At 44.0% G+C, this 14,454-nt stretch overlaps 1 protein-coding gene across 1 annotated transcript in view; it reads left to right on the top strand.

Moving 5' to 3' along the window:
• Positions 1-14,454, top strand: part of MTM1 (myotubularin 1) — a 405,405-nt gene that overhangs the window by 126,925 nt on the left and 264,026 nt on the right. Inside the window, exons 5-6 of the mRNA XM_086918601.1 lie at positions 6,944-7,051; positions 9,402-9,503. Of these exons, the coding sequence (XP_086774727.1) occupies positions 6,944-7,051; positions 9,402-9,503 (210 nt within the window). The remainder of the gene's footprint in view (positions 1-6,943; positions 7,052-9,401; positions 9,504-14,454) is intronic.

Below are 14,454 nucleotides of genomic sequence, written 5' to 3'. Positions count from 1 at the left end.
GTGCACAAAGAAATTTGTAAAGAAATGAATTAAAGAAATATATTTTATCATTATTCTACTTCTGGTAAAAACATTACATCAAACATGAGAATTCTTGAAGAATATATGAATATTAAAGAGGGTTTGAATTTTTTAATATGAGTGTCCGGATGGAAAGCAAGAGAAATTTGTTTTTTTTTGTGTGTAACATCTGGTTGCCTAAATCTACTGCTAACAGAATATGTTTAAGTCACAGTTTGTTCTGTATAACATACATTGTTCAAACCCGCATGAATGGATTTGTTTTGTCATTCATTCTTCATTTCTTTTTTAAAATATTTTTATTGAGAAATTTGAAACACATAGACATGTAATACATAGACACCAAAAAACATAAAAATAAAAGAATGACAATCAATGACCGACAATTCAACATCTCCAAAGATCAAAACAATACAAAACCTCTATAGAACATATGAGGACAAATTTAATTTTTTATTCCGTTGATTCAGAGTTCTTTAACCCTTTCGATGCTGATGACGAGCTCAGCTCGTCATCACCCACGGGTGTCGTGTGCTGATGACGAGCTGAGCTCGTCATGTAAACAGCAAAATGATCATTTGCAGCACAGCGCAAAAATCCCTGCAGCAGCCATGTGGTTAAACTATTGTACTTTTAATTGGTGCATTCGCTTATATATTACATTTGGCTCTTTCTAGATCAATTCATTTAAAAATCAACATCTTTTTGCATTGATCTTAATGCTCATTTGATTGCTTACATTTTGCGCTCTATTTGAGTGGCAGGCCTACTTTAACTTACTTTGGCTTGTTTAGCTCATTGTTTAGCTCATTATCAGACTTGCTCAACATGCACATATTTTTACTGGCTTTCCGATCCCACATTGTTTTTCTTGTGCAGAGTGCTTTGTTACTTTTTCTAAATTACTTCACTGCTTGATTATGCCTTTCTAATCTGACTTGCATAAACAACTTGTGCCGCAAGCATACTATTAATTTTCTGTTTTGCACTATTTTTGCTGGTTCTATCACTACTGCACTAGCAATTAAATGTACTGAATCCATCTAATATTATTAAGAGACCAAGTGAGAGCTTTTGGTAAAATTAAGTCTGAACGTCTGGCTCCACTTTGCCTCCAACTTGTCCTACGGATGAACCCTATAGAAGGAATGCGTTGACAACAGCACAAAGCTTCATCCTCCGAATTTGCCTTACATTTAAGCACAAGGCTTCCTTTGTCAGATCTGACTAGCGCTCAGTAGAACTTTAGTGAGCTGTACACCAGAATCCTCATTCCTCAGTGTTTTTTTATTGTTACTTTTATTAAGTTTGCCATCCATTTTTCATCCCTTTCCTTTATTTCAGTTCAGATTATCTCAGTTCTGCGTTTTTAGGGCGAGCCCTCGTGACTTACTGAGTAGCAGTGCTCGCAGAGGTGAGCCGTTTTGTAGGGGTTTTCAAAATGGACCTGGAAATTCCACATGCATGTTCATTTCCTAGGTCCATTTTGATTGGGCTTTGAGTGCGTGCTGTGTTTTAACAGAACGCGCAATAGGCCATAGGCGGTCGCGTAGCTCCGCCTATGGCAAATTGGTGTCTGTTACGCGCACCAAAGCCCATATGTTTTCAATTATCTTGCCCACACTGGAGATAATTGAAAACATATGCCTGGCAGTGGCGTGCGCGCACCACTCTCAGGCTTTTTTTTTCAATGGACCTGGACCTTAGCTTCGAAATGAGATACAAATCGCCTTTGTTTCTGTAAACTCTGTAGGAATCTTTTTAGCTGTGTGCCTTTGCCTCGCTACATGTATTGCATTTTTCTGTTTCTTTGCTGCATTGGAACTTTGATTGAAAGCGTCCAGCTACACTGATCGCCCTTAATGCCTCCCTGGGGCGCATGCAGCCGCAAGACGTCGATATTGTTCCTCAGAGGCACACGTTGCATTGTCCTCGAGACTGGAACCATTTACATGACAAAAGAGTGGCATCAAGCCACGATGCTGTGCCGCTTGGATTTATTCCTTCCCGCCTCCCCTTAGAAGTGTAGGCATTCTTGAAATGATGTATTTTAGTCTCGCTGTTTATCAAGCTCTGAGACGCGTCGCATTTTGTGGGGGAGGGCAAGTCTAGCTTTGACATTACAGGTGCAGATGTCTCATGCTGTGCAGGATGCTCAACAAAGCTTCTTACCCGCTGAGCTTGCAAGCTCTGCCCTGCAGCTCAGCGGTGGAGTTTAATGTCATCGAGAGCCTGCACCTGGCTCCTGCTGCCGCCATGCTGGAATCCAGCGAGAGAACTCGGCAGGTTGACTGCCTGCTGCTGAGAAGTTTCTGGGAGCGGCGAATCCGAGGTGATCTATAAGGCCGCGTAAAGCAACAACATAGTTAGCGGATGAGGTGTCTGGCGCATCCTGTGCTTTACAGGGGTCGATACTGTCCGGGTCTGAGCACTAACACTTCTTTCACCAGCACTCGGGGCAAAGCAGCTTATGGCATCAGCACTTATCACGAGGCCTGTTACACTATTAGTGGAAAGGGTTCGCACTTCTCAGCAAAAGTGCAATACTTACAAGGGCACCTACCCTCTACTGGGCTGCCAGACGTTTAGTGGGACAGTACCAACGCTACTCGTGAGTGTGCGGTACTTTTATTGCACAGCACCAGTACTTCTTATCCGGGCAACTATACATTCAGCTGGGCATTACTGAGGTTTCACTTCATGGCTGCTGTTCTATTATTGGGACAGTGCAGGCGCTTGTTATGCAGGCTGCTATATCTGCAGTTGGCAGGAGAGAGATTTCATGGCAAGAGTCCTTCACCTTTCAATGGGATAGTACCAGCACTTCTCAGTGGAACCCCTATACCTTCACACTGAGCTCGCGCGCTCCGCCCTGCAGCTCAGCGGTGGAGTTTAATGTCAGCGAGAGCCTGCACCTGGCTCCTGCTGCCGCCATGCTGGAATCCAGTGAGATAACTCGGCGGGTTGAGTGCCCGCCGCTGAGAACTTTCCGGGAGCGGCAAATCCGCCCTTCTACCTTTTGTGGTCGATAACGTGATTACCATTAAGGAGGATAATAGTTCAGTTGTACATAATGCTTTTTGGTCATATCGAAGGTAACAAAAATGCTTCTGACACTTCTTTTTTATAATGTACCCTAACTGCTTCCAGAGAAGGAAGTGACTTCATTTATGACGTAATAGCATTCCACAATTCATTGCCTCTAGCACTAAGCAATCCATTACCAGGTCACTGGGATCCTGTTTTTGTTGGGATCAGATGCAGGAGCATGTTTCATGCAGAGGTGTTTTTCTGGTTTTTGTTGCAGTTATTATATAGTGGAACTCAACTCACAGGTATTGGAGTGCTTCACATGAGCACGATGTTGAGCCCATGCTCGACGCCGCCAGCTCCAAAGTCGGCACCTCTGTTCATTACTGCCGATTTCACTTTTAATTTACAGAGCCTTGGAGCAGCTGAGCTGACCAACGTTTTACAAGCACTTTCACTTTTAATTTTGCAGCCTGCGCGGCGGTTCGGGCATAATAGCGTCTGTATCAATAGTGCAATGCAAGAAATAAGAGAAAGATTAAAAAAAACACGAAAGAGAAGGGAATACACAGAGGATGTTTTGAAAATTATTCTCTAACTTTGCAGAGCTGAAAACAAATCTTATCTATGCTGTAAAAAATAAGAATGAAAGATCGGCTTAATCTTCAACTTCCCGCCTCTTGGGTCTGGCAGTTTCTGTTTGTCCCAGCAAGTTAGCTTGAAGGCTGCAGTTCCATTAGGGTATATTTAAGAAATGAAAGAAGAGGCCTCTGTAGCCCCTGCCTTCTTTACAGATCTACCCAGCCCTGCTCCCCAGGGAAAATAGCTCTGTGACCCCCGTGACTCCGGGTGCATTTCCTTTTACAAAGCAGTTCTTGTCCACACATAGCATGAGTAGCAGGGAAAAGAAGACATGCTTCAAAATAGCCAGCCTATCTCGCATGTGAGTTTCCAGATGCGTTCATTTCATGTCATGCTCCCAAGTATAATTATGTAGCTAAGAAACTTGTTCATTTTTTTCATTAGAAACATTCTGAGTGTTAATAAAATACAGATTCTGACTTCTAAAGGACTGGCATTGTTGCCCCCTCTCTGAATGTTCTGCCACTTCTTCTCATGATTCATGGCTGCATCTTCATAAGCATCGTATCATGAAGAGATATCACCAGAAGTCATCCAATCACAGGGCCTAGGAGATAACGTTGTGGGGTGAAGGCTCCAGGATGCCTGCTCAGCCTAATTAATGTATTAAGTCAAACCTCTTACATTATACAGAAAGCAATCCGAAATGAGACCCTGCAATAAGTATTCGTTATGCTTTATATTTTAGTTGCAGATGTGGAGATGCATCTCCCTGTGCCTTTCCATCACCAGCAGCAAATCACAGCCCGTTGCAAATAAAAAAGCAAAAGTAAAAAACATTGTAATTTTCAAAACCAACCGCTCTTACTTTAACAAATTCGAGACCTATTGCATTGCAAATGCTTGTGTCAATTCCTGTTGATGTTGTAGACCTCGTAGTACTTTTAACTGTGTTCAGTGTACAGATTTGTATTTATCTACATATTCAGCGTTCAATTTGTAAGAGTTTTGATTTGCTGAATTGTGTGAAGCTCAGCCTTGTTTTTGGTATACAAGCAAAATTGTGAGTTTTGGCAGTTTCCTACTCGTGGGTAAGAACCTGATTCTGGTTTGTCCTCTCCCCTACCCATTCTCACCCTGACTGCTGGAAGGGAAAAATCTACTTTGTGTTAATTATTTAGAAGTTTTATCTGCAGCTCTTTTGTTTAGAAAGGTTATAACTGACACCAGAGTTGCTGACGTCAATTGAAGAATTGGTTAAAGCAGCCTGTAGCCTGGTACCATCGAAAGCACTGGATTAGCTCACTAAATGGTCTCTAATCTATGACATTTTATCAGAAACGTCCCCTCTTTTAATACTTCTTCTTTTGAAGGTGTATGTGACAAGGTTCTTTTAACAAATATTTTGCCTGTGTAATTTATTTATTTATTTATCTATTCATACCATTTATAAAGCGCGCTGTTACCGCGCGGTGTCCTGGCGCTGAAATGATAGCTCCCCTAAGTGTCAGGCCCTTCCTAATGTATAAAAAGCCAAGTTTTAATATTATTTCAAAAGGCCAAAAGGTCCGCACTTTGTTTCAAGGCCAGGGGCAGGGAATTCCAACCAGTGGCAGCTCCTCTAACGAAGCTTCTGCCCCCCGCCCCCCCACCCCCCCATCGTGCCTTCCTGATCCTGGTTGTCTTAATCAGCCCTTTATTGGCCGACCTAAGCTGTCTGCCTGGCGTGTACAGTTGGAAGTGCTGCTGGAGAAAAGATGGACCCAATCCATGTACCGCCTTATAAACAATGCATAGTGATTTAAACATTATCCGTTTGCGCACCGGGAGCCAGTGCAATTTCCTAAGTTCCTGTGCAACCGCCGCAAACTTAGGTAAGCGCGCAATAAGGCGCACGGCAGCGTTTTGCAGCACTTGAAGTTTATTGAGCAGCCCTTGTTGGGCCTCAAGGAGAAGACTGTTGCAGTAGTCTAAGCGGGAGAGCACAAGTGCCGTCACCACCGTTTTTCTGCTACTGTCCGGCAAGAACGGAAAAATCTTCCTGATGATTTTAAAGGTCCAGTAGATCGAGGAGATCAGTGCATTGACTTGAGGTTTAAAGGATAGTTGATTGTCAATGAGGACACCTAGGTTCTCAACCTTAGCTACCGGAGTGGGTGGGGTTCCCATGTCGTCCGGCCACTACTTGGGGCTGAAGAAGCTGATATCAGAGCCAAAGAGTAGAACCTTGGTTTTGGAGGAATTAAATTTTAGGCAGTTACCTGCCATCCAGGTGCTAACTGCAGTCATGCAGTCCTGAAACCTGGCAGCTACGCCTTCTTCTCTCCCCGGGAGCAATGATACAACGATCTGAGTATCATCTGCGTAAGATGTTAGTTCAAATCCGAAAGCTCGGATCAACAGGGCGAGAAATGAAACATAAATATTGAATAGGGTGGGGCTAAGGGAGGACCCCTGAGGGACCCCCCTGGGAGTTTGAAAGGTCTAGACTCAAAATATCCCAAGGCCACCACCTGAACCCTATTCATAAGGAAGGCTTTTAAGATGTTCAGGGCTCTCCCCTGAATCCCGCGGTCCTCTAAACGATCCACCAGAATACTATGGTGGACCGTATCGAAGGCCCCGAACAGGTCGAGAAGGACCAGAGCTGCACGTCCCCCTGCACCCAACTCCTTCCTGATCTCTTCAGTAGATTTAATCAGGGCGGTCTCGGTACTATGACCTTCCCTGAACCCATGTTGAGCTTTGTCCAGACCCTGAGAAGATCTGAGGAATGTACAGAGCTGCAAGGTCATAACCTTCTCGACAAGCTTAGCTGGCAACGGTAACCGGGCTATAGGCCGGTAGCTATTCGGGTCTGAGATATCGAGTGTCGGTTTCTTGAGCAGCGGGACAATTGATGCTCGTTTCCAGCATGTTGGAAAATCCCTGATGTCAAACATTTGGTTAAAGAGATCCGCAAGGGTTCCATCTATGGGGGTGGCTGCCAACTTTGCCACCGACGCTGGGCAGGGATCTTGGGGCGATCCTGATTTAGTTGCGTGCAGCAATTTTTTTATCTCTTCCAGGCTCACAGGTCCGAACCCAGAAAATTTAGCTTCTTGAGGGTTGGCTAGGGGGTTTCTGTGCGATCCCTCAAGAAGAGACTGTCTCACTTGAGGCTCCAGTGCAGTGGCAATAATTTGCAAGAGGCAATGATTTCATAGCATCCTGAGTGATACAGCGATCCATCCATATTGATTAACAGTAATAGGATGTTGGTGAAGGCAATGGCTGCCAGAAAGGTTATAAATTCTGTTCTGTTTCCTAGGACCCTGCGGTGCTGGATGTTCCCCTTGGTGTAATTTTAAGGATTGAGAAAATGGGAGGGGTTACTAGCAAAGGTGAAAATTCATATGGATTAGACATTACATGTAAGGTAAGATACAGCACCTTGATGATGCCTATTAAACAGTATATGATTAAATATAGTAATGTTTGATTTTAAAATTTTATTTTAAAGACAAAGTTTATTAAAAATTATTTAGATGTTGGCTTTCAAGAAGCATTTATCTATTAGAGATATTTTAAAATGTCAGCCACGTGGTTTCCTTGACAGGCAAACTGTTGACAAGAACTTGACTCATGCATTTGGTCTAGAAGTGTTATAGCAAGGTGCAATACATGCTTTAGCAGATTGCCTAATATCACCTTTTACTTCTTCTCGTTGCAAGATACTGTTCACAGTTGTTTTAAAGATATGGCAGCTGTACAGATAGTGCTGCAATGTTTTGGTTTACTAACACCTTCGTCAACCCAATATCGCAAGTGTTGCCCCCTCCACCTCCCCCCAACAATTTCATCGCTATAGCTATAGGTAATTTATAATCAGTCCAGTGTTTTGTTTAACAAAGCTGAGCATTAGGTGTTTAGTGGCAATGAGTTTGAGTTCTAAGTCGAAGCAGAATGAGGGTTAAAGTAAGTGGATGTGCATATATAGTTACTATGAATACACTTAGAATTTGTTAGAGGCTATGTCCTAGTAACTAAAAACAAGCAGTTGTTTTTGTGTATTAGCTGAACATCTCAACAAAAAATGCTGTTCACGGGTAATTATCAAATGGTAGAAATGAATTTATATGATATTTGAGAGTACAGAAGCCTGGTTTAAGGGTAGAAGCTGGAAGTGAGGCATTGTAAGACCTTGATTGTAGCTTCAGCACATATTATACTTGGAGCACAGAAAATTCTCATGGAATGCTTTGTTAAGAGACATTAGCAGTGGTAGTTAAACACAACATTGGGGCTCATTTAGCTGAAAGAGCTGTTTTTGAGATCTATTTTTAAGTTACTCTGCTTTGTATGAGAGTGGTGAATGCAAAGACGAAGCTCATGATTGTCATTGAGGGATACGAGGATTCATATTTGATAAAACAATAATGGGTATGGTAATATAAGAATTCCAGAAATATCAAAAATAAGGTGGTTACGGTGGAGCAGTTTTAAAGCCATAGAAGTATTTGAGTCCTGAATAAGAGCTCCTGGTCCAGTAGGATCGCTTGTCTGACTTTTGGGAAATTCATCAAGTTGTCAGAAGATGTTTTAGAGGACTTCTGAGGTGGGTGCTGATGTAGTAATCCAATTTTCTCATGTCTCAAATTTTGATCAGAGACTTGGCACAGCTGAATTGAATGAAAATAAGGCTGTAGTGTCCTCTTTCTAGAGAGTAATTAAAGTTTACTAGCGAACGTGCAACATCAGTCCGTGTCTGGCAAATGGGTTATAAATAGTTTTGAGACCAGTGGATGAAAGGAAGCAGATGACGTGGTTCATAATGAGATTGAGTATTAAGCAACATGTAACCATCCAGTATCAGATGGCAGAGAATAGGTCAGTCATCCAAACATGTAGGAAGGAGAAATTGTCATCAGCAGAGAGTTGATGGAGAAATTGAGTGATGAAATGTCTTGATGAGGTTATTAGGAAGAAGAGGAAGGCAGCCAGTGATGGATATTCAGACTATTCCCTCCAGTAAGGAAGTGAGCCTGCAACTGAAGAAGTAAAATGATGCAGAATAGAAGCAACCTGTGTAGTTGGAAAGACATAGTAGAGTACACAACTATTTTCCCCCAGATTTGACCTTTGGGTGAACGCTATACATTTCAAATGCATCAAGTGGAACAGAAGAATCAAGGTTGATTAGTTTGAACCAAAGATGGGTGTCATGGGCAGAGGGTATCAAGTTGAAGACCTAGAAGCAATGCTTTTTCAGTGGTGTATTCTGTTACCATCTGACAAGTGCGTAGACTTTTGTGACAAAATAACGACCTGGAACTTGGACTGAAAGTGACTCTGATCCAAATTGTTACTATACTATAGTATTCATTAAATAACGCCTCCAAAAAACTCTAAAACTAGCACGCCAAGAGCAAACACATTGTCAGATAGAATACACACCTGAAGTCAGAAGTGTTGAGTTAGGACTTGCTTTTCATATTTATATAGAGGATGAAAAAATAAAGACCTATAAAAGCATTGATTCTGAAGTTTTATCTATAAATACACAAGGAGAGTGCAAAGGCAGAAGCTCTAAATTCACCATAATTTTTCTAGGTAATAGAGTTACTATAGCAATGTGAGAAGTATTGGGTGAATAATATCAGGCCTCGTTGTTAAAATGACCTCTTTAGCCTAATGTTATAGATAGTTTATTTTTTAAGACGAAATGATGCATAATGAATCTTTCTCATGCCTTGCCATTCTTAATGTTTTTTGCGTCCTTATTGTAGGATATGAGAAATCTGAGGTTTGCATTGAAACAAGAAGGTCACAGCAGGAGGGACATATTTGAAATTCTCACAAAATATGCATTTCCACTATCTCATGGTTTGGTGAGTAAACATTGGCATCTCTTCTGTACTGTGTTAATTAGGTTCTTGCTCCATCGGTTGCTGTCCAGAAAGACCTCCATTTTTTTTCATCTGTACTCAAATAATTCCCTGGTTGTGTCCACCTAGAAGATTATTCACATCATCCCACAATGTAATTTGTCTGGCTAACATACTGAAATCATATTCAAAGGCCTAAGAGTCTCTTACGTGTCTTATTTTAGAGGTGTCTCTTGATGTAGTGTTGTTTCCTGGAATAAGTCCAGGAAACCAAGGATTTAGCTACTGCAGGAGTTAAATTGAGATGAAATTTATTGTTGATTAATTAAAATCTTCACAACGTATAGAACAAATAAATTCAATTAAAAAATGCCAATCAATTAGTAAACCGCCCTGAATTACCATAAGTAAAATTCACAGTTAATAGTGGATCATGAGGGCATTCAGACATACAAGTCAAGTAACATTTAAGATCACAGTCCTCATAAAATCAACAAACTTTGCAAAACAACCTTTAACCCGACAGTCTTCACTGGAGAGAACTGTATTTTCGAGGAATACAAGCCTTAACCATTTCCTTAGAGCAGATAGTAAATGATAACAAAGACAAATTAGATGTAAAAAAGTCTTCCTACCATTCTCCCTGTCTCAAGCCCCAACCATTGCAGCAGCTAACTTCAAGGCCTGCATGCAGGACCTAGCAGGATGGATGAACTCACACTGCCTGAAGCTTAACGGCTCCAAGACGGAGGTACTGGTAATTGGAGGGAATGACTCGAGCTGGACGGTGGACTGGTGGCCAACTTGCCTGGGCCCGATGCCCGCCCGCTGTAAAGAGGCAAAAAATCTGGGTATATGGGTCGATCCCAAATTATCCTATGATGGCCATATTCACAGACTAGTGGGAAAATGCTTTGGGGTGCTAAAAACTCTCAATCGCACCCTGGATCTACTTCCCTTGGAGGCCAGACGGACCATGACCCAAGCTTTGGTAACCTCCCACATAGATTATGGCAATGTGCTATTTCTAGGAACCACCGAAAAAAACTTGGGGCGTCTGCAAGTACTCCAAAACACAGCAGCACGCTTGGTCCTAAAACTCCCCAAAAGAGCAGCATCTAAACCCTCTCTTGCTGCTCTACATTGGCTCCCGATTAGGAAAAGAATCATGTTCAAAGCACTCCTAATGTGCCACAGGATTATATGGCACAAGGCTCCACAGTATCTTCAGGACTTTGTCCATATCTATGAGCCAAACAGAGCACTTCGCTCAAAGGGAACAGGCCTACTGAGAATTTCCCGTGTAAAAAAATGTAAAATGGGAGGCCGCTCTTTCAGAGTGCTGGCAGCCAATAATTGGAACCAACTCCCTGTTGGCCTTAGGCTAGTAGAAACGGAAGCTAAGTTCAGAAAACTTTTAAAAACTCACCTATACAATCTATAGATCAGAGACTTCCCTACACGGAACTTATCTCGTCTCCACAGCACGGAGACACGCCGAGATGGCGTCACCATGCGCTTTATAAACCTCTTATTTATTTATTTATTCAAGCATAAGCCAGACCTACTGTTAACAGTCCAAAAGATGTAAGCTCAAACACATCCTGCAAAAGAAACAAGGTATGTAAAAATGTATACCTTATTCTTGATGTTAATGGGTTTCTTAACCTCTTCGCCGCTAATGACAAGGGTAACTCGTCATGAACTTTCCATTCATTTCAATGGAAAGTTAATGTAAAATGATGTCAGTGCCTTAGCAGTAAAGGGGTTAAATGATTGGGTAGAGGAGATTGTGTCTAGGTGTAAGGTATTTACTTTGCCTCTTTGCAAATACTATAATCAGTTCTTGCCCCAGTATTGGAACTTTCATAGATTCCCATGCTTTGTATCATTCCCCGTCGTCGGACTGGGAGTCTCGGTAAATAAAAAATATCATAGTAGTAGGTACAAAAGAGAAAGGAAAGGCCTAGGCCTCGTTCCCTTTTGTAACCTATCAGCCTCTTTTTGTAAAAGAGACCAAACTCTAGGCGTCAGCCAATCAGAATAGCCTCACCCTTATAACCTTCCTGAAGGAACCTCAGAGGCTCAGATTTTCTACCGCACGTTGTGCTAGGGAGTCTCCATTGAGCTCTGCTCTATTTCTACTCTTTCAAATCATTTCAACAGTTATTTCTTCAGGATTTTCTTCAGATTTCTTCAGGAAACTCTTTCTTCATCGAAATGTCTGAGGTTGAGAAGAAGAAAGCCCTTTTCAAGCCCTGTTCCACCTGTGGGAAGAAAAGGCTGTTTGTGGAGGACAAACACAAGGATTGCATCTACTGCCTGTATCCAGATCACAAGGCAGAGGACTGTAAGATTTGCCGCACTCTCTCCACCAAGACCTTGAGAGATCGTGCTGGAAGGCTTCTTACATGGTTGCAGAGGCAGAAGGAAAGGAAACATGGAGTTTCCAGTGATGAAGAGGAATCGGCTTCCTGTGCTTCCTCAAGAAGGTCAGTGAAAAGGGGTAGAGGTTCCCCATCTTCCTCTATTGGGCGCCCCTCAAAGGCTTCAAAGAAGACCCCCAGGGAGTCTGATGGCCGGGGTTTAGGAGGTTCCCCCCACCACAGTGGGTCGGGCAAGGCAGAACTTATTTCGCCTCCTAAGGGTGAGAAGACAGACCCAGCCTTCAAGAAACCCTCATCTCACTCTTCAGAGAGGAGTTCCAAGTCCTCTACGACGAAGACTTCGTCGACGGTAGTTCTGTCGACGACGAAAATGAAGCCCAAGATCCAATTGGTCCCGTCGACGGGCTCATCGGCGGGAGCGTCGACGACGAAAGCTCCGTCGTCGTCGAAGAAGAGCTCGACGACGGCAGCGTCGACGGGAAGCATGCCGACGACATCGTCGACGAAGGTGAAGACGTCGTCGACGAAGAAAACATCACCGTCGACGGCGGTGTCGACGACAGCAGTGCTGACGACGATGTCGACGGCGGTGTCGACTACGGTCATGTCGTCGACGAGTGCTTCGACGACGACAACAATTTCTACATCGACGGCGGGCTCGTCGTCGGTGGCGTCGACGACGACATCTGCTATTTCTATCTCGTCGACGAGGATCTCTCCGGCGTCGACGGACCAACCAACCATACTGGCTGCGGAGAGAAGGGTGACAATTTCTCTGACAAGGATCACACCTGAAATGACGTCCCCGAGAAGGGTGACATCTTTACCTCCCACTACGTTGCTAGACCAGGAGGACTCTAAGGGAGACGGTAAAGATGCTTTTGAGTATGCGAATAGCCCATCTCAGCTTCTCATCAAAAGTCAGGAGACGGACTCAGAGGAAGCGTATGAACAGGGTGGAGGTGATTACCCACTGACAGACCACTCAAGGGACTATGTACCACAGGACATGGTTTCAGTCCCAACGTCATTCCTGCATGACTTACACAAAATGCTGCAGGACTACAAATCGAAAGCCGAGCGACCAGCACCGAGAAGGTCTACTCCGTCGACACCGTTACAAGGCCACTCTTCGGTTGTCCCTCCTGTACACCCGGTACAGACTCCTCCTCAACCACAGCGGCCTGTGCCCCAAGCTGTATCGGGAACAGCCGACGATCCGGATGGGGATCATGATAATGATACGGATGGGTCATCCGGTGATAACCAGGACTCAGATCAGGAAGGGGATGAATACAATGACTACATCATCCCGGATCAAGCTTCACCTCACCAAGATCTAGGTGATTCTCCTCCCGCTGACATCGGCAGTTTTCACCAACTGATGGAGCGTGCAGCCGGCCGATTTAAATTGGTGTTGCCTGCTCAAACCACAGACTGTTTCTTGTACGATTTTAAAGAAACGCACGGGAAAACTACGAGGTCCATTCCGATTGTGGAGCATCTATGGGAGGAAGGTTTGAAGACCATGAAAAACCCAGCGACGGTGGTCCCTGTGCTACCGCGCCTTGACAAAAAGTATAAAGCGCCAGAGGATGGACCGGCAGCGCTGACAGGTCATCCTAAGCCGGACTCTGTTATCTCACAGGAAGCGCAAAGGAAATCACGGGACCCTTCTGCTCCCTTGACAGCCCCTCCTGACAAGGATGGACGACGGCTGGATTAACACAGGCAAGAGATTTTCATCCATTGCTAGCCTTCTGGTTCGCGCCTCCAATGCTTTGGCAATATTGGGACGATATGATCGCCAGTTAGGGTGCGATATAGCTCCCTATTTGGAACAACTTCCACCAGAATCAGGACTAGAAGCCAAGAAAACCTTGCAAGAAGGTGAAGCGGTCTCCATGGAGATAATAGACTGTGCCATGGACATTGCCACAACGTCCTTTAGGGCTTTGGCAGGAGCGGCAGTGTTGAGACGCCAAGGGTGGCTAAAGGCGACTTGGTTTAGGCCAGAAATCCAAAACAAGGTCCTTGATCTACCTTTTGACGGTGAGGCACTCTATGGCAAATTGATCGACGATACGCTTCAGGAGATCAAAAAAGACACGGTGACAGCTAGGTCACTGGGAACACTCCAGTACCGCAAAACTCCTTTTAGAGGCGCAAGAGGCAGAGGAGGAACCTACAGAGGCGCTTACCAACAACAGCGCTACTCTTCGACCAGCTCTGGATACCAGCCTAACCGCCGGTCATACCAACAGAAACAGGGTCAGTCCTCTGGTTACTCGCGGCCTTACAACAAAGGCAAGCAAGCTGCCCGCGGACGGGACTCGTCCAAACGCCAATAGCGGCCTTCTGGCTCAGCCTACTGCTCCCTCCTCCAAGAGATCATCAGGGTGTCCAAATTCCTTCTAAATTGGTCCCAAATTACATCAGACCGTTGGGTGCTCAACATCATCAGATGAGTACATACTTTGGAGTTTACGGAAGTCCCTCCACCCAGGCCCCCGTCAGCCATCCCATCAAAACATCTACCTCTCCTACGGCTAGAAGTACAGCGAATG

The sequence above is a fragment of the Lissotriton vulgaris genome, chromosome 4_1 (assembly GCF_964263255.1).
Source record: "Lissotriton vulgaris chromosome 4_1, aLisVul1.2, whole genome shotgun sequence".
NCBI lineage: Eukaryota > Metazoa > Chordata > Amphibia > Caudata > Salamandridae > Lissotriton > Lissotriton vulgaris.
The sequence above is the reverse complement of the archived record's forward strand: the minus strand, read 5'-3'. Positions and strand labels throughout refer to the sequence as shown.